This window comes from Vanellus vanellus, assembly GCF_965231255.1.
Source record: "Vanellus vanellus genome assembly, chromosome: 2".
NCBI lineage: Eukaryota > Metazoa > Chordata > Aves > Charadriiformes > Charadriidae > Vanellus > Vanellus vanellus.
In genome coordinates, this window is record NC_138906.1 from 47014983 (window position 1) to 47035810 (window position 20828).

The 20828-nt window shown below is 37.7% G+C and overlaps 1 protein-coding gene across 2 annotated transcripts; it reads right to left on the minus strand.

Moving 5' to 3' along the window:
• Positions 1-242: 242 nt before the first annotated feature.
• On the minus strand, positions 243-20457 carry TCAIM (T cell activation inhibitor, mitochondrial). Of its 2 annotated transcripts, none has more exons than XM_082499356.1 (11): positions 20380-20457; positions 18234-18309; positions 14764-14899; positions 14042-14195; positions 12618-12864; positions 11232-11354; positions 8461-8558; positions 6751-6842; positions 4282-4514; positions 3616-3747; positions 243-867 (listed from the first exon to the last, which is right to left on the minus strand). In XM_082499356.1, exons 2-11 carry the CDS (start codon positions 18260-18262, stop codon positions 642-644), a joined length of 1470 nt encoding a protein of 489 aa, XP_082355482.1. In that variant the 5' UTR covers positions 18263-18309; positions 20380-20457; the 3' UTR covers positions 243-641. The 2 variants fall into 2 exon arrangements, with proteins under 2 accessions (XP_082355482.1, XP_082355483.1); XM_082499357.1 differs by lacking the exons at positions 18234-18309; positions 20380-20457 and adding exons at positions 15647-15706; positions 17592-17732.
• Between the last annotated feature and the right edge of the window lie 371 nt (positions 20458-20828).

Consider the following 20828-nt stretch of genomic DNA (forward strand, 5'->3'; position numbering starts at 1 on the left):
ATGACATCTCCTTTAAAGTAACTGCAGACAGTACAACTGGCGCATTTTGAAATTCTAAGACAACAATATTGGACCAGCATATGAAACTCTACTGTAGAGACAGAGTTAATGTACTGCTTTCTTCTGCAAAGTAGAAACACCCTGATGTTTTTTTCCCTTGTCTTCCCCCCCAGTAACAAGTAGCAATATGAAATGCCAATATTGCCACCAGATAACTTATATACTCAACTTCTGCATTCAATGAATCCCTTAAGATAACATGTAATGTCTGGTTTCAGTAGTACACTATTTAAGAAGATCTGGCAGTATTCATGTATATTAAAAATACACATGCACATTTTGCAGACTTGCAATTTAATGTACTTTCATAATTCACTACAAAAATGCGGTTTCACAACTGCTACCATACACTGGGACTCCTACAGTAGTATGGAGAATGTACAGATGTCTTTCCCAGAACTGGCAATACTGCGCATTGTGCAAACCTTCTAGGACTCCAACCCTTTTTGAGCAGCAGTTAGAAGAAAATTTGCGGGTTGAATACTAATATCAAAATACAGATTTAAATAATTTACTCTTAAAAACATTCATATTTATAGCCTCTTACAGAAAATAGACAATTCATCTGATTATCAGTTATGTCAGTTTTTCCAGTTCCAAGGTATACACAGGTCTCCATCCTGCAGCACAGAGTAGAAATGCGAAATGCAAAGGTGCATGCCTTGTAGGTACGGCAATGATTCTTCTAGCAGTCGCTTACAACAATCTATCATCTGTGCACTGGAAACACTGGGTTCCTTATACAGCCGATCCAAAGAAAATCTTTCAGTGGAAGTATCGATTAGTTCTTTTTCTGTAATCATCATCCTAGCAAATGAAGACAACATACAGTGACAAAATTAGAACGTTCTTAAAAAAAAACCCAACCTTGAAAAAAAAGTATATTTGTAGGTTATATGCATGTAAACAAAGGTGTCACTTCATGTACACTATGGTACAGCTGAGTCTTTTGTGCAGGTTGATACTGATGTCTAAGTCAGAGGCTAGACTGCACATACTTCCATGACTACGGGCAACAGCATGCCTACAGAGTTACATTTGAAAGCCCGCACCATGACATTTTTTTTTTGCTTACCAGGTAATGGGGAAAAATACCAAAATAAAAATCCTATGAGGCTCCATTCTTAATGTAAGGGATGGAAGTACTTAAATAACCTTAAAAGTGTAAACTTTAAGAAAAATCATGTTAGTAACTACTCTGTCTTCTTAACTAAGACTACTACTCTGCATGTCATCAAAAACAACGGATGACAGGTACAGCCATCTGATACATTAAATGTGTTAATAACTTACTAATTGCAGGAAGTACATGGAACATTGAATTCATAGCTCACGGATGGTTTTTTTCCATTCACCCCAGACAAAGAATGGTAGGACACCACATGACAAACTCAAGGGACTCAGAAATGAAGTTAATGTGCAGAATTAATCAAGAGTCACTGGAACTGTGGATCACCTGATGCAGAGACAGTTCGGGTTCAGCAAGACTTACTAGCTCAGGAACTGAGCCACATTAACATAGCTATATACTTCTTCCAGAGCCAGCTCGGTTATCGAAACAGCAACATCACTGCCCTATGACACAGACTCTGAGCTAAGAGGGCTCCACAACTCCAACCTGACTTTGTGAGAGGAGCTACAAAGCAGCAGCATATCTGCAGAGCTGCCGGGATGTTGATCTGCCCAAGCTAAGCATGGACACAGCTACCAATACTATTTGATTCACATAAAATCACTACTGAAGGGGCTCAACACCACTCTCTCCAGACCTCAGTTTGGGATCTCCGTGTGCTTGCATGGCACCGCACTCAACAAGAGAATGCCAAATGATATCATCAGGCTGTGGGTCTATAAAACAAAGAATACCTCTTGTCTCCTTCACATACACATGCTATATGTAATTCAACTGTGCAATTTGTTGCCACGGATATTCTGGGGCCATAAAGTGCAAGTTGGCTCAGAATTAGACAATTAAGAGGGGAAAACAGAAGATCTATTGAACACTCTTAACATGAGATAATGTTTCCAGCTTCAAGTATTTTCTCAAGTGCAGTCAGTCAGAAACGGGAAGGAGTACAGAGTGGAAAAAAAACCCCACAAAACCAAACACCACATTTTTGGCCCCATTCATTCAGTCCTTCTGTAAGCTAACAGATGATAAGGACAGACCTTCAATATGACCCAGTACAGGTGTTCTTTACTATTTTATACAAATCAGCAATCATCCAACACACAACAGAAAAGCTGAGATATTTAGCTTGGCTCTTACATTCTTACAACAAAGCTGCTTGCTTAAACTCTGAGGGGAGTCCCACAATTCATTCACTGCTAGCCTAAAGATGACATTTTTCCTGGATTAGTGTCTTTATAAAGTGGGGTACGGTGAGGTTTTCTGGAGAGTGAGTTACCCAGATGCAAATACACGCAATTGCTACAACATCCAACCCAGCCTCTACAGACAATACTTTCCCAGCTGTCACATGTGGACAGCTACATAGAGGGCTATTCAGCATGTATTATATGGCAAAAGTAACTTAATTTCAAAGCTGGACTAGGGTTATGGAAAAATTCCAACAAACCTCCATGTTTTACCAAAGTCCATCTCCAAAATATGTCGTCCCAAGCAATCACATCTTAAAAGAACTAGAACCATAAAGCCTTCAGTAAGACTCATGCCTAAAATAATCTTGAAAAAAAATATCTGGATCTATACACCATGCATACACTCATGACAGTGTAATATTTCAACAATTTATTAAAAGCTTTCCAAAGCATAAACTTGTACTAACAACATCTAAAAGGTCAGTAATACCCAGTTGCCTATCACAGTGTTTTATTCAAAATAAAACCAGTATCTCTACTTTATGTTCTTAAGACTTAAAGACACATAGAACATACCATGTGAAGAATAATATTTACAGTTCTGATGGATATTACAAGTCACAGACTTAAGTATTTAAGTATGGTACTATGACTCACCATTGTCATCTCTCTCATCTCACTCCCATCTTTGAGAGTACCGAGGAGGTATTTCTCTCATCATTCTACCCCAATTATTTTCTTCCCATTGTTAGGTGCCAACTAATCTTTTTCTCACCTAACTGACAAACAACTAGAAATAATAATTCTCTAGTTGGTCTCAGTTATTTTTAGCTTAGATTTTACTGTTTTCTTGTCACAATGTTAGTAATATTAATAGAAGTTGGTTGCTTTTCTTACTCAATAAAAAGGTGTCTTCCTTAAAAATAACCCACTGCTCCTTTGGGGAAGTAATTGTAAAAAAAATTACAAAATTTTGTCTTGTAAGCAAAGATCTTTTATTTCTTAATAAAGTACAACTGTTTCCACACAGTGAAGGATGAGTATTTTCTAACAATTGTTTGTGTTTGCTGAACAATGACATTTTTAACTCAGTAGAGTTCTGTTTATAAAACAGAAGTTTTTTCCACCAAAAGAGCATGAATACATTCTCCAAAGTTCTCCTCCTCCAACTAAAACATATGACACACAAAATATTTTCATGAGTTAAATGTATTTAGTCACATAAACACTTACTCTTCCTTTCTTTTCAGATTTTCTCTTGCTTCCTGTGCTTTGGCAAAAATAAACCATTGAAGGGTTGCTGGATCACAGACTGTTGGGATCATAAAGTGTCCAAATTCATGTAAGCTTGGTGCATATCTGTCACTAATGAAACACGATGGAATTAAAAAACAAGGTATCTTTTTTTTATGCAAGTTTTACATGAATTACTTTCAGAATGAAGATAAGAGAATATAAATTAAACACAATCAGAATAACTGGTACAAAAATTAACAAAGTGTGGTTCATGAGAATACACAAGCATTGTACATAAAGCTTTTTTAAAATTACATTTCAAAAGCAACTGTCAACAATGCTCAAAAAATATAAACAGCAACACCATCATACCCAGCTGAGTGTTGACCCGACAGCATAAAACCTTTAACCCCGCACAACACTGTAAGACAGAACTTTGATCCTAACTTGAATGAAACATGCAGATTTTCTTCAATTTGATTCCTCCTTAACCCATAAAAAGACACTTAAAACCTTTAGAATCAAAAAGACCTTGACATAACGAACATTTCAGATTATACTAGTTTTCTTCTTAGTGAGAACAATAATCAGAATAACAATAAATAAATAAAAAAAGAAGAGCAGAAGCTCTAAAAGGAATTAACCTTTCCTGCAAATACCTACCTTTCCAGTATCATTTGCAAGCCTCGCAGACTGCGAGGATGAAAAGGTAGTCTACTGTCACGTAATTTATTATAGAAAGAGTCCAGAGTCTCGTAGTACTCTTCTAGAGTCAACAGGGGTTGCAGTTCTTCAATATATATTACTTGTATGCCTCCCAGAAGCTGGCTTATCCGCTCTTCCAAGAACAGCAGCCTTTTTTGAAGTTTATAATAATTTGGCAATCTCTCAAAAATCTGTGCACACACATAAACATTTCCTATGTTACAAAGCATATAACTTAAAATTAAGAAATGAAAAAAATAACAAGAAACTATAAAAGAGACACTTAACAATGCAAACATACAACCCAATCAAAGAATACCAAAAAAGCAGAACTATCAAGTACATGTATTTTGGGGCAAGATATAATGGAATCAACTTGTAAGTATTTTCAGTCTTTATACTATAAAGACACCAAAAGGTCATAACAAGATTGATGGATGTCCTTTATCTCTATATATACAGAAACTAACAGTCCCAGATCAAAAAAAAAAAAAAAAATATAACGAGGCTTACATAAAATGTTTTATCATAGTGGTACAGCTATTCCACATATAATCAAAAATGTTATTGCCAGTCTAAATTCTACCAATTCTCAAAAGAGAAAGAGCTTCTATTGCTGGAACTAGTTCTTTCCAAGGGTTTGGATGATAACCTAGCCCGTCTCAAGTCTGAGGGGAGAGAAGAAAGGAGGACGGTACCAGACCTCTAATTTACAAAACCTACACCAGAAAAAGGTAAGAAGTGATGAGACTTGTAAGTTGAGACATAGAAGGTGTCACAGGGAGAAGGCTGGAACAGGACAGCAAGTGAATAAGGAAGTCTGTAGTAATAGTCACTACTTACAATCTACCCAGTTATTACTGGAAAACAGTTCTCCATACAAAAACCATAATGCTGCAACAAGTCAAGTGATTTCAGAATAATCGCTTTAGAAATCCAAGACAGTAGTAGAAAGACAGCAGTTTTTGGCACAGTAAAATCCATTGCTTCAGCATTTCCATTTGTTATAAACCACAAAAATCCTCTAAATACCGTGCCTCTGACCATGCATTTTACGTACTTGGACAATACTGCTTCCTCTTTCTAATAATTAGTAACAAAAGTACTAGCATTTAGAACTGCTTTCTAAAATGGGTTAGAATTGGACAAAAAAAAAAAAAAAATCTCTAAAAAACGAGCAGCTAACCAACCTCATGAAGATTTTCACTGACTTTTTCTGTGAATCATTTAATATGATCTTCAGTGCATTTTAAAATAAAAAGCCCTTGATTTCAGGTTCAAATACACACCTCTCCTCTGTCTTCAAAAGCAAATACTATCACCACAACCAACTCTACACATTGTCCCATCTGCATAATACTTTTGTGCAGATATGACCCCTTTAGAAAACCCCTCAGCAAAAGTTAGAAAGAAGCAGCACTTTTCAAGGAAGAGAGTGCGGTTTTTAGTACTAATCAGAAGAACACTTTTATTTCAAAGACTATCAACACTTGAAAATATCAGAGTAGAAAGTTTAGCATTAAATTCTAGTTTCTCAGTTTAATTTCTTTGTAAATAATTCACATTAACAAACCATGGTTTTTTTTTTTTTTTTCGCCGAGTGAAACATATATAGGCAAAAATTCAAACCACCACCAAAGAAAGCTTTGGACTGAGTGCTACATTTTCATGTTATTCATTGACTGGAATACAGTAATAGAATATTCTGATATTCTAGCTGGGTGAAATTCCTAACTATGCAATTTCACCAATTATCTCCTTTACAAATAATTATTTTTTGATAGAACTATCAATAATATTTCAGCAAGCAAGATTCAAGAAAATTTCCTTAAGTGACATGCTGATAGCACTATGTATTTTGTGGCTTTGCATATCATACCTTATCATTTACGATGTCAGAAAGCTTGTCAACTCTGAACTTTAATTCGCATAGTTACTAAATAAAAATTGCTGCAACATCCACATTATCTGCCTAAAAGAATAAAGTGGAGTGACAGGGCTCGTTAGCAGCTATTGACTGAAATGATCACTTCACAACTCCTTTTAAGTCCCATTTTAACAAAAAATCTGAATAAAATTCCTGAATTCTTCATGGGGATGAGCTCTTTATGGAGAATAAAATATTCTCCCAGTGCTCACTGCATAGACTGGAACACTGCATAACAAATTATTTTTCTTTATATCTAATCAGGGGTAGGACTGATCTGTATTGAAAGCAGCAGTAAAGATCTGACAAAGATTGTTGTTAGTAACAGTACATTGCAGGATTGAATTCAGAATGCAATGTACGCAGTTATGCTAAACATAGTAGCTCTGTGTTTGCTTTAAATTACTCATCAGTTATCTGCACCAATTAATGTTTTAGTTATAGTTGAAAACAGGATGTCACAACAAGAGGCATTATCATTTACTTTGAAATCTTCTTACTTTGGTCCAGTGATGGTGAACATCCATGGTCCCCAGCATTATGTGGCCTGCTGCACTCATACCTGAACGGTCTGTAAATACCACTGTGCGCCCTAAAGATTGAACAAAGTTCTTTACTAATATGAACTATTGCAATTATTCCCACAATTATCTAAGGTTTAAATGTGCTACTAAACATGTCACAAGCAACACATTTCTGCAGCACAAACACACAGGAGTAGGTGTTTCTGTTACTCTCAAAGTTTGAAAGAGTGATTCTTGAAAACTCCAATATTTTTTTTAGCATTTGCCTTCTCCCTGTTTAAACTTGATATATTTTTAGTTACCTGGACTTTTTTCTTACAAAGATTACTTTTAAAATAAGAGAAAATTGCATCAGACAGCATATTCAAAGAATCTGTACAAATCATGTATACAGTAGGAAATATATGTTTAAAGTATAGATCAAGAAGGTAAGGGTTGGTCAAAGAACTATTAGCACAGACATTCAATGCTATTCCCACAGAACTCTGCGATATGCAAGCCATAAGAAGCACCTTTGCATTAGGTGTTTTGTTGTGGTGCTTTTTTTTTTATTTTATTTTTTTTAAGAAAGAATAGAGACAACATAAAAGGATAGTATTAATCTGATTTTTTGAGTCTGATTGTGGGCATTTTTTTATTTAAAGTGAAGTACACAGATTCTCAAGAATTCTTTAAGGTAAAAGCACAAGTATTTATCAAAATAAGATTCCACAAAAGTCTTCAGTAGCATGTATTGATCTGCAAGACAAGGCTTAGAGCTTCTGCTCTCAGAAATCAGTTTGCCAAAATCCTTAAGACAGACCAACACTGACTTTAAGGCATCTGGTCCATCCTTGTACTCCAAAGCAAGATCAACTGTACCTGTATAATTACTGACAGGCATTTGTCCAGTATATTATTAAAGATTGTCAAAGATGGAGACTATAACAGGTTCGCAAGACAGACTTCTCTAGTACTTTAAATCCTTAGTGCACTTAGGTAAAGAAACTAACTTGAAACCTGTCACAATTTAAAACTACTACTTAATGTCCTACACACTCTGTTGTTTGACAAAGGATGAGGTGAACCCTCAAATGAAAGCCACTCAAAACTGAGCACCTGCAGACAGGCATAAAATGTGGAGTTACAATTATAGCAAACAGCTACTGCCACAGGTCAAAGAGCCGCACAAGAAGAATGTCAGGTCAGGTTTACAGAACATTTTAGTTTTTCTTCAGAACACACAGACTTCAATATAGGTATTTTATAGAACATGCACAATAAGAGAAGACATGATTTCAAAGGTATTCCACTAAATCCTGCTTATTTTGGCTCTTTAGAGAGCTACTAGCATTTTTGTCTTGAATCTACCACAAGTAACAATCTACTGCTACCTCCACCCTTTCAGAAATTCAGCATGGATTTTTTACTTTCATTGTTAGTAGTAAGTCTGGTGCTTTCAAATCACTCAGTTTGCATTTATTAAGAAGTAAAATAGAAGCTGAGCGTAGCAAAACCACTCACTTTAAAAAATACTCAGTAGCTTAAAATGTAAGTTCTCACCAGCTTTTCAGTAACCCTGGCAGGTTTCTTTGCAGTTACCAAAAGCGTTCTTGAGAAGCACTAGCACTCCCTTGCCACAGAAGGCTCATGCTCATCTTTGAATCAGTACTATATTAGGATATATGAAACAAGCAACAGAAATACCTTTAACATTCTTTAATACTTCAGGTCTCTGTTGGACTAAACGACCTAGACTGTGTAGTTGGCTACAGCGGTGAGCAATACCCCAGCTTCTCTGCCACCTAAATAAAAATACAATTCACAGCATTTAATTCTCAGCATTATTAAAAGAAAACAAACAAAAACTCCTCAAACAAAATAACTCTTCAACAGAAATAAAAGCAAAGGCCTACTGAAAAGCTGTCATATGCTATTTTAACACATAAAAACCTAAATAAAATTTTATGATCTCTGTTAAAATGAGAGCCAAAAAAAGAATAAAACTAGATAAAGCCAGATATAAATAAAATAAAAAATAAATAAAATGACATAAAACGAGATATAGGAAAAGTAAATATCAAACCTGGTAGACAGAACTTGCAAATCTCTCTCCCAAGAGAGTTTGCAAGTAAACAGCAACAGACAACCTAGAATATGGTTCAGTCACACGGCATGCAGTTTTTGTTTGTACTCTGCATAATGTTTGTCTAGAGGAGCAAATACTCTATATCTGGACATTTTATCTTTTTTTCCCCTTTCAGTTGCTTGCCCAAAATATTACTATGATTCCTGTAGTAAGCTGCTATATGTACATAATCATATTTTACAGTGGAATAATTTTTGTAACTATATTAATGTATGTTAAACCATACAGGAGACAGGTATTACATTGGTGACTTTAATATACATGGTTTGACATCTCTACCATCACAGACAGATCAAACTATTAATTAAATTTCAAAAAGCATTTAAATTGTAAAGTTGTCCCAGTGTATTGAAAAATTACATTCTTTCCCAAACTTCTATCTGAGATAGAATTGTCTCATAATTGGAAATTACAATTCCCTTATTGTACTGGTCTGACCGGGACAGAGTTAGTTTTCTTCACAGCACCCCTGTGTTTTGGATTTTTTACTAAAATAGAGTTGATAACACAGCAAACTCTTGGCTATTTTGCACTGCTGGTACAGTGTCCAAGTTTTCTCTTCCTCAGCCGCCCCCATCAGTGAGTAGGCTGGGGTGGGCAAGAAGCTGGGATGGGACGCAGCCAGGACAGGTGACTCTAATTGACCAAAGGGATATTCCAGACCATGTAACATCATGCTCAGCAAGAAATGCTCAGGGAAAGGATGAGCAAGGGGGGACCTTTGGGGTTATGGCATTTGTCTTCCCAATTAACCGTTACGTATGCTGAGGCCTTACTTCCCAGAAGTGCCTAAACACCTGCCTGTCAACAGGGAGTAATGAATGGATTCCTCCTTTTGCTTTACTTGAACACACAGCTTGGTTTCACTTCACCTATTAAACTTCTACCTTGATCCACAAGTTTTCTTGCTTTTACTTTTCCTATTCTCTTCCTCTCATCCTGCTGGGGGCGTATGAGCAAGCAGCTGTGCGGGTGCTCAGCTGCTGGCTGGGGACCACCCACATTGTGTCATTTAGGGAAATCTAACTGGCAAAAAGCCACTCTGGGACACAGATAATGGGACTATGCCACAGCACTTATGAGGCAATTCAAGCTATTATAATGCAAGTAATTCTAATAACTATTTACTGTTACCTAGCAATATCACTTTGCTTTCAGTATTACATTCCTGCCTGGTGCTAAGGTGACTTACAGATCCTACTTTCTCTTCAGTATTCCTAATTTTATGCATGGAAAAAAGCCAAATGCCATTATTTTCCAAACCCCTGAACACTAGCATTAGGCTGCAGGATCCCAAGTAGGAGTTTCCTATTAAGATACTTGCTTGTCAGATTCCTGATGCTGACATTTTCTGAATTACAGTAATACAACTCTTGGAAGGCTAATAACTCTTCATGGAACACAATTGTTTTGGTGTATTTTAAAAGAATGAACTATAAGAAAATTAAATATAAGCCATGAATAAACCCAACCTACGCGTGGGTACACAAGCTTCCTTAAATAAAAAAAAAACACCACAGCACAGTTGCAGAGGATTAGAAATTGTGTTCACAAAAACTGGCTTCAGCTTAAAGGAAGCCAGGGTCTTTAACAGGGTGAAAAGAACAAAAGCATGTTTTCAGAAGCTCCAGCTCTCTCTTTTGTGGTTAAAAGGAGAATTTAACAGACTAGCCCTTGAAATAATCCCCCCAAGTTTATTTTCCTGTTTTTTAATACCCTCACTGCCATTTTCCCATCCTCGATATCCCACTTCAGAACATCCTCATTCGAAGGGACAAAATTTAAAAAAAAAAGGAGCATGCGTTATTTTCTGAAAAATATCCTGAAGAATCAAGGCCACCAACTGTACTCAGCCCTTTCAAGCAAACAAATAACCTCCTCCTCTGGAGAGTGGGAAACAAGACACTAGAAAGAACAACATATTTTTATTAAGCCTTCATAGGATGCCAATATATACCGTGTGCAATGTTGCATTTCACTGCCAATGTAGTCACATTTGTAGATATTCACTTGAATTCAGGAAGAGCAATTTTATCCAGCAAAACAGTCAAACTAACGCATAGGCACAGGTCCTACTTCAAGCACTTACGCGTTTGCCTCAACTGAAGCCTTTTTAGTTACAAATACTAGGTCTTTTTGAGCAGGTTGTAACACGGAACTTTTTTCCGGAAAAAATCTACTGGGACAAATCTTATTCAGTGCAGTAACACTTTTCATATATGAAATATAGGTGGTTTGGAATAAGCCTTTAAATCTCATGGTGTAGTATTACACAACACTTTCTTGCTTTGACTGTCTTGATGCAAGTCCAACTGATCTAATTTATTACCTGATATCTGAGAGCTGCAGTTGATGACAGAGTTCAAATTTTAAACGTTCTAGTTCTTTTCTAAGTGGCAAACTCTTTTTCAGCTTTTTTACTGCACTTGCTTCATTATCATCCAGCCAGGATCTGAAAGAGGAGGAAAAAAACCCAACAGTAGATCATAATAAACTATCAAATAAGAGAGGTGGTACTAAAGGGCCAAGTTAGGTAATTCTTACAGAGCTGGGATGAACACAGATTAAACAGGTCAAGGTTTTATAGTTCTTTTGTCAATAATCACAACCAGGCAAACATGACTCATGGAGCACATCTAAAACTTTCAATAAATAGATCATTCTATTTCCAGGAAAAAGCTACTCTAAGAGATTAAGCCTTTGTTCATAGCATAAACTTATTTTCATACTCTCTTTTTTACAAAAAAAAAATACTTCCATTCTCATACTGTATTCTAAGTGAAAAAATTCAAACTCAGAAGCAAAAAGAGAGGCCCAATGCCAAATGGCTAGGTATTAAAACCAGACTGTTAATATGTAACTGTTTGTGGCGTTTCTTGTAAATGTGTAAAAATAAGTAAAAATATTCTCTAGTATGTTCAATCTTAGTTAAGTGTCCTACAGTAGCATATATTATAGTAGTTTTATTTGTGAGGTGCTAGGCAGGATGAGGGGTATTCTTTGCTCTGAAGATACCACCATCACAGTTCTGCATTGATTTCAAATAGCACCTAAGTCTCAATGTTACAAAAAGGTTTTCAAGGCAGAATTTTTCACCCTTCCCCAAAATAAGCACATACAGAATTTATAAACAACCAACCTCTAATACACAAGCAGCTGCATTTGATGCAAGTTCAGTGTTTATAATTACCTCAATTTAAATATTAACGTTGGTATGCTGAACAACAAATCAGAAGCACAACAGTAAGATATCTGGCAAATTAAAACATTCTAACCTTAGTTTTCATGTATTATCTCCCTGCCCCCCAACAGAATATGATAATGAAATACTAACAATAAAGTTAATAGCCTTATAGTTTGGTGTTACAGAAGTCCCGTAAGAGGTAAGGAGCTATTTGGAGCAAGTGGAACCTCTGCCTACTTCTGAATTGCCATCAATATTCCACAAAACTGAAAAACTAGATCAACAAAAACTAGATTGACCAAACATGAATGCTGGGCAGAGACACAAATGGCTCAGCTTAGCTGGCATTATAGTTATCCCAGGAGCTCGTTTGAACCCTCTTTAATTATAAAAAGCATGACAGAATTACATGTTGGACAATAAAGTTTCGTATTGTTCAGAATGTTTATTGATTGCCTTTAAAAAACCCTCAGCATTAGAATAAGACCAATTTAGGTTACAAAGTATCAGTTAAATAAAAGCCTTACGTACATTAAAGTTGTTTCCACTCTCTGGGCTTGTTCTAGTTCCTCTTCAGGATCCTTGAATCCAGTAAATGAATAATAAGTCTTATCCCATTTGATAGGTCTGTTCAGTGTGCTTTTTGCATCCTTGTGGGGCTGAGAGTTTGCATTCAAACTTTGAATATGCTCTGTAGATAAACTGCAGGAGTTGAGAATATCCAATACGGTGCTCAGGAGATCTCTAGTATGTAATGTAAAACTGACTGCTCGAAAGCCTATAAAATACAAGCCCCACAAAATTAGTATTCTTTAATTACCATTATTTTAAATGCATTAATATTTCTCTCATTTTACAAGAACCCAAACAAGGCATATATAGTTGGAAAATATACTGTTATTTCGATACTCACTGCAAAACTCACGTGCTCACTTATGTGTCCAAAAATATAAATAAAGCCATTTTAACTCTCTGAATCATTGGACAAAATGGAAACCTAGCTACAGATGCAGCATAACCCAAAAAAGGATGCTGTCACTTTAGCAGTGGCAGTTTTGTTCACAGCTCTATACAATTCGCATTATTACTGATCATCACTCTGGATATAGCTTACTGTAAAAGTGCAGTACTACAGCAGCTCTTCACAGGCTACAAACAAGCTTCAAACCAGAACATTACACTTCCACTGGCTAAAATTAAGTCCCACCACTTTGCTATGGGACCTAACTGTCCCATTAGAAAGTAAGGAAGTATTAGACTCAAGAGAATACAGCTGCCAGTTCACCTGTTATTTTAAGTAGACTAGACGTAACACTACTATCTTCTTGAAAAACAGTATGATTTTTTTTTTTTTAGCACTAGGGTCCCTCAGAATTTGCTCAGGTGTTTTGACTAGCAGGATATATAACACAAAACTCATTTGTCAGATAAGGCATATTGGTGCAGAGACAAATACATAGCATAAAATTAATCAAAACCAATACTCCAACCTCGGCAATATTTTCCGTAGTCTCAAAGCTAAGTGAAAACGTGGTAAATTGAAGCTTCAGATATTATACAACTTCTGCTTACAGAGGAAGTTCCTACTGATCCTACAAGCACCCTGACACTGTGTACTACACATTATCTGCAATGAAACAAGGGCCCAACTGTTGTTCCAGTTAAACATGACAATGGTATTAAAAGCAGAAAAATCATAATTTACGTCAACCTATGTTTTCACTTCCTCATACTGTAACTTGATCTCAACTTTGTAATTTCTCATTTTTTCAATGCTTTTTAAAGCTTAAGATGTTTAATTAATTGGGATGGTCCTAGCTGTCTGATCTAATACGTATTTTCATGGTTTGACAGGATTTTATTCAGTTGAAAAGTCATTATAACTGCACAAGACTAAGTAACAGTCTGAAAGGATTTAAATTCATGAAGATACATTCTGCACGATATAAAAGCACCTGAAGCACTGAAGGATTCTTGAACATTAGAAGAGTTTGGGTCTCTTTCTCTTACATAAAAAGTAAGCTGAGTTGGCTTAAAGGAGCGAAATCCTGGTTTCTGTAGGTTCTCCAAGTAACCATTTAATCTCTTCAGAGAGTTTTCATTTACTTCCTGTTTAAAAATAAAGAAAAAAACCCAACATTACAGATGAAGAATTCGGACTTTTTTCATCTAACCCTTTTAAATCTTACATGCAGAATTAGTTTTACGAACCGTCAGCTGCTCTTAACAAGTAGTGATATAGTTCACATTCTCAGCGTAAATGAATAATTCTGTTACATGAATAAATTGTATGACGTACATTCCTGTACATTCCTGTACATTCCAAAACATCATTTTTAAGGCTTTCATGCTTAAAGAAAGCCATTGATTCAAATATAATGCACAACATTTCAAAGTGATAAAGCAAGTAATACGTATTACAAATTAGACTGGAAGAATTCAGTATTTTCTTTACAACAATTAAACAGGAAATATGACTAATAAATAATGGGTGTTTAAGGGACCTATCCTTATTAAAAATAAAGAAAGTGCACCTCTTTTTGCTCTGGTAACAACCACATTCCATTCTAATACTACTTTTGTTTCTCTGACAGCAGGAAAACTAGAGAATTTCCATTCTTGATATATGTCACATTTACAAAGAAATTTTACAAAAAAAAACTAGAAAGATTTTTACCCTCTCTTTGGGATGCTGGCCAAAGAAATCTGGATGCACAGCAAAATAGAAAGGTCTGAGAGCATTAATGGCATCAGCTCCTGACAAAGTTCTTGACTGAAGAATGCACTGTAGCAATATCTTCTCCAGACATAACCTAGTAAAGTAATAAAATGTTTATGTATGATGCAACCAATCAAGTGATAAACTGATATAAATTACATTATATTGTGACAGAATGGAGTAAACATTCACAGTTGCAAGTATAATAATTTAAAACTGGTATTAAAAGTCTGAGTTCTGGATTCTTCCCTTTGGGAATCCCAAAGCTGTATTTATACAGAGCAAATCCAACAGGTTTGAGAGATGGTGGATACTAATGGCTCATTAAAGACACATAAATAAGTACTCTACTTTCTCAAAGCAGGCTCAAATAAAAATTCCCCAGTCAAGTAGTTCAAATGATGGAGACTGGCTTTAGTGGTATTTTTTTGTAGGTATTGCTGAAGCCACTCTTAAAAGCCAACCCTTACATACTTTTGCACCTACAAGTTAAAAGAGCGAAACCCAGTATTTTTCAAGCAGCACCAAAATAATATTAAATTTTACCCAGGAATAATAATCACAATTCAATCAATAGAAGTTCTGCATTAGTTTCTGAGGTTCACATACTTGTGTCCATTAAAAAAAAAAAAAATTAATTTACTTTCCCAAACATACCCTTTTATAGAAGACATCAAATAAAAAGACAGTACTTTTCTGCCCTTTGATCTTCACTGAAATAGAAGAAAACAAGGACTAAAAGAAATTTCAGTGGTAGGAAAAGAAGATTGTTTCACCTAAGATCAGAAGGAAAAGCTGAAGAAAGTTTTAGGAAGTTCAGAAAGTACAAAAGATTGAATACCTCCAATTATGCATAAATCAAACAACAGTTCTGCAACGTGCACACTTGTGTAACGGAAGACTGAAATGGAAGGAAAAACAAGTTCTGAATTAAAGACCACCAAAAGCTCCTGCCATAGCTCAAAGCTGACACTCAAGTTTGCAAACTAATTACCAAGAGACAGTGTATATATAAAAGCAGGAAGAAAACGTGAATTGGTAAATATTTAACAATAGATTTCTCCTTCAGGCTAACAAATTCAACAGGCCAACCACTTTCTCTGTGATTAACGTTCATTTTAGTTTGCAACTCAGAAAGGTAGGGATTCTGCTCTGTTACGCAATACAATGCTGTTTCACTCCTCACTGTATATCATTCCAACTGCAAGCCCCAAATAGGAAAATATACAGCAGATTGGAGGCAAAGCTGCTTTCAATTCAGATAAAACTAGTAACTTTATTAATAATAGTAAGCAAGACTGTTTTACAAAGAGCTAAAACTAGTAACTTTATTAATAATAGTAAGCAAGACTGTTTTACAAAGAGCTATTTGTTCAGCATCTTAGACCAAGTAATCATCCTGGACGCAGAAACACATGAGACTATTTCCTGACTGCTTTCATTAATTAAAAAAAAATTAAAATCCCCTCATTTGTGTTTAGACAATAAGCAGTATTTTTCATTTTGGCAAATGGTAGTGTAAATGACAACAGCTGAGTTGTCAAGCAGATGCAGTGACCCTTGCTTTACTTTTTTTCTGTCAACCTTTTCAGCTCTTCAATTAGAGACATGAAAGCAGTTAAATCTAATGTCTTCTGCCTAAGAGGCGGGCAAATATTTAATTAGTAGGTCTTAAAAGTCAGCTTGCTGAAAACAGGAGAGGTTTTCTAGAAAAAGTGGGATGGAAAACCTGTAATGTAAGATGACTGATGAAATTTCAAACTATTATGACTAAAAGCAACTTTCATGCACATGGATTAAATGGAAGATTAAAAAAAAGATAAAACGTATTACTGGCAAACACTTTACCTCCTTGCTGGCTGCATCTCAGAAAGACTCTAAGACTAGTCATCACTATAGCCCACAATCTTACTCAAAACAGCCGGAGATGGCGAAGCACCACAGCAATATCATTCTTTTATGGAAAGCAAAAGCTCTCAATGACAAGAACATGCCAGAGTTGCTCAGTGATGCAGAAAAAAACCCTCTACCTGACCTGGCAAGAAAGGAAGCAAAGCACACTGGGTAAGAGTCCACTTGGTCATATGCTTTACCATTTTGGATCCAGAAACACTCCAAAATAATTGTCTTGTTGAGAAAAAAAAAATAGCAGAAGTTTTCTTTTTTTTTTTTGTAGCAAGTGGACACAAAGTGGTAAAAAGGAAAAAAATTATTTCCAACAATGGGAAAAAAAAAGTAAATTAACCAGTTACTTATCTGATAGCAGTTCAGACTAAGAGCCACGCAAGAAACAGACATCCTCCTAGACCCAGCTGCTAGGAGGAATTAAGGAACTCAGCTCTCTCTTCACCTTATTTGTACACCATTTCCCACATCCACTCTCGAGCTACATGCCACGTTGCTTCCAGTAGTTAAGAAAAAAAAAGTTCCAACATACCCGAAAACTATTAAACATACTTCCAAGTTGATTAATCATAAACTTCCATCTGGTATTCTACCAGAAAAATGGCCAAGTATAGTTAACTTTAGTTCCCTTGTTTTGTATCTAAACAACACTGTCATGCTAGTAGGAAGGCTCAGGATTCCAGCCAAAAGTCTATTTTGAACTTGCTTAAAAGAGAAACGCTCAAAGGCCAAAATTAGTCTGCGTGACAGAAGGAAGAATTCATTCACTGAAGGTGAAAGACAGAACTCTGAGGCATCCTTCAAGTGAAATGACATAATAAATGAATTAAAATGAATTCAGAGAGAGAAAATGCAAGAAAGATGCTTATGGCTTCACTCACAAGGAGCAAGGATTGTTCCAAGAGCTTCATTCAGATTTGAAGAGCAGAGAAAGGCTTCATGTTAAAAATCAAGGTCATAACCACTTCGAGGACAGCCGTCTCCACTTCATGAAAGATATGAAACACAATCTCTGCAAGAACACATTATGCAATCGTACTCTAGGACTGATTTAATTTATTGATTAAATAATTCCCTTCAGCTTTCTTTTTACTTTGTCTTCATATGTCTCTGAAGTTTAACTTTTTGGCTTACAGCATTGGCGCTGAAAAGCCGTGTTAAATTAAGCTCATTATTATAGATATGTTCACTCGTTTTGAAACACTGAGCTTTAATAACTCAATAATGCAGAAATATATTGGTTATCATATTCAGTTTTAAAATAGATTAATGATGAGGAAGTGGTAGTCTAAAACCCTTGTTTTATTGAGAGCCTTTTTCATGTCTCACTCGAGGACAGGCATAAGGCTTTTGGGGATTTTCAACTGTGGATGTTCTGTTGAAAGCTTTAAGCTGTGAAGATGAGAAAGCCAAAGAAATAAGTATTAAATAAAAACACCAAACCAGTTTTACATATATGCAAGTCATAAGCAAACACTTAAATATATATGCCAAAGGTAAATCAGGTCAGCAACATGCCATACCTTCTCACGGCTCTCAAGCAGCAAAACATTTCAGCAACTCAGTGGTCAAGCCAACTTTCAGCCATCCACTAACTCACTTAAAAAAAGAAAAAAATTCCTGTTTAGTAATGGACTTGAGTATTTCCCCATTACTGTTACTTATCAGTGCATGCTCTAAATCCTACGGGATAATTTTATATTACTATTGTGACTTTCAAAGTTGAGAAATCACACATAAAACCTGAAGTTTTGCATAAGAATGTTTTCAGTTTCCTCTACTAACAATGAGTCTTACAAATATCAAGACTTGTTAGCAGATATTGATTTGAAGACGAATATTTGAAGATGTTCCAATTAGGGGAAAAAAAAAAACCCAAACCCTAAAAATCCTACTTATTGAAAGTGTTTTGTGCCCTTCCTGATGTTCAGTTTTTGTCTTAAAGTACAGAAACAAAAAAATAGAACCTTTCTTTAAAGTGCTAACACATACTAGCTCATGGAATTCCACGTAAATTCTTTACTCTGCTAGATCCAAAACTTTCAAACAAATGATAATACTTTAAAATTCATACGCCAACTATTTCATGAGAGCACAGCATAAAACCAAAGGGAAAGACACTGTCATACAACAATGCCTAGAAATCTTTATCAAAAGTTTGCTGAAAATGAAAAAGTTTGCTGGAAAAAATGAATCAGCAATTTTTACCAGTAACTTCTGCTCTCTGCAACTGTCATTGGGAGTTTTCCAACAGGAGATAAACCGCTTAGCGTGTCAGAGTGCAAACATATACCTAATTATTAGGGATTATGAGGCAAGCTCCCTATTGGCAATGATTTCTCACATGTTTTCACGCACTTTTTTAAAAAGACATACTTTTCTTTGCACTTTTCAAAATAACATATTCCCACTAAATATGCTGTTTTAAAGCACCTGGGATGAGCAGTTACTGGAGAAATACCATCCCTGTTCCAACACAGCATGATAGTTCCCATGATTATTTAGTAAAGCACTTTAAGTTTTAGAAGTGCATCTTAGTAACGCTTAACTAAGAATACAAATTGTTTACCAAAGATGTTACTAGAGGCAGACAGGGTGAGGAAAAAATACGTTGAGCTAAAATATCCCCAAAATACTTTGCAATTTTTGTCTTCTGATGTTCAACTAGGTGGGCAACACAATAATAACTTCATTTTTAGTGTCCCTAACAACGGTCCTAACCATAAACTAACTTAAACATGTTAACAGGCTCTCTGGTAATAAACCAGTTTTCTCTCTGTTATTTTAACTTCAGGGATTTGGACAGAGGATGGAAAAAAACCACGAATCTCACTAATCTGTGGTGACACTTTACATAACCAGACAAAAGCATCATTGTCCCTTGTTTTTAAATGCTTAGTTATAAAACCTCCTGGTTTTGACCAAGGTTCACCCGCACCCCACCTCAGAGAGACCCCTGCCAAGGCACAACAAAGGCGTTAATTACACGGCCGTCATTTGGCAAAAGCCTTTTGGCAGCCCGGAGTTGCCCGCCGCCGCACCGCTGGCTCCCGGCAGCCCGGTGGGTCAGTCACCTGCGGCCCGGCCGGCAGCGGGCAGGAAAACAGCGTGAAAAATAAAGGAGGTGACAGGGAAAATCGGCGCCGGTGACACCGGCGGACGCGCGGCTCCACAGAGTCCCGCGCGCCACCCAACCGCTGCTTAAACCGTTTGAAAGCAGAGCGCCCGGACGGAATTCGGTTTAAAATTCACTAACGGCACGGACGGCGGCCTTCCCTACAGCTGCTTTAACGGCACAACCGTCAGGGATGTGTGTCACGGACCCTTCCACTCCCCCCGCCGTTAATAACAGAGCAGCCCCGGGCCCTCCGCGCCGCCCAGGCAGGTGCCCCGGGGCTCGGCCACCGGAGAACGGCGGCACCGAAGGGCCTGGCGCCTGCTCCACCGCCTTCCCCCAGGCAGCCTACGGACGCTCCGCCACCGGAGGGGCCGAGCGAGGCGGCCACAACAGAGCCTGCCCCCGTTTCAGCGCAGCCCCCCACGCCCCGTTCTCGGCCCTCGCACGGTCCTCCGGCTGGCGACGGCCGAGCCGGCCCCTCACCGGGTCGCGCTGCCTCCCTCCGCCCCCCTCGCGGAGGAGCCCGAGGCTCCCTGCCCGGCCCCGCTTACCGCCGCGGCCGGACAGCGCCCGCCGGGGCTCGGCCCCCCATCTCCTGGCGCAGCCGCCCCCGCCGACGGCCCCGGAGGCGGCGGGCGAGAGGAGGCGGGGCGGAGGAGGGCCGCGCGGCGGCGGCGGACGAGGGGATTCCCGCCGGAGGCGGGGCCGGCTGGGGTGGGGGTGGGGCCGGCGCGGGAATGGAGCCGGCGCGCGCCTGCGCTCTCGGCTCCCGCCGGCTCCGGCCGCCGCCCCGCCCCGCGCAGGCGCAGTGGGCCGGCCTTCAGGGCAGTCTGTGGCGGGGTGGGGGCGTGTGTGAAAATGGCGGCTGGGGGGAACGGCGGCTGGGCCAGCGCTTTGGCTAATGGTGATTACGTGAAACGGACACGTAACAGCCGTTGGTTTCACGCGTTAGGTGTTGCTGCTGCCCTTGGCTGCAGGGCGCGACGTGAGGTGGTGCGGC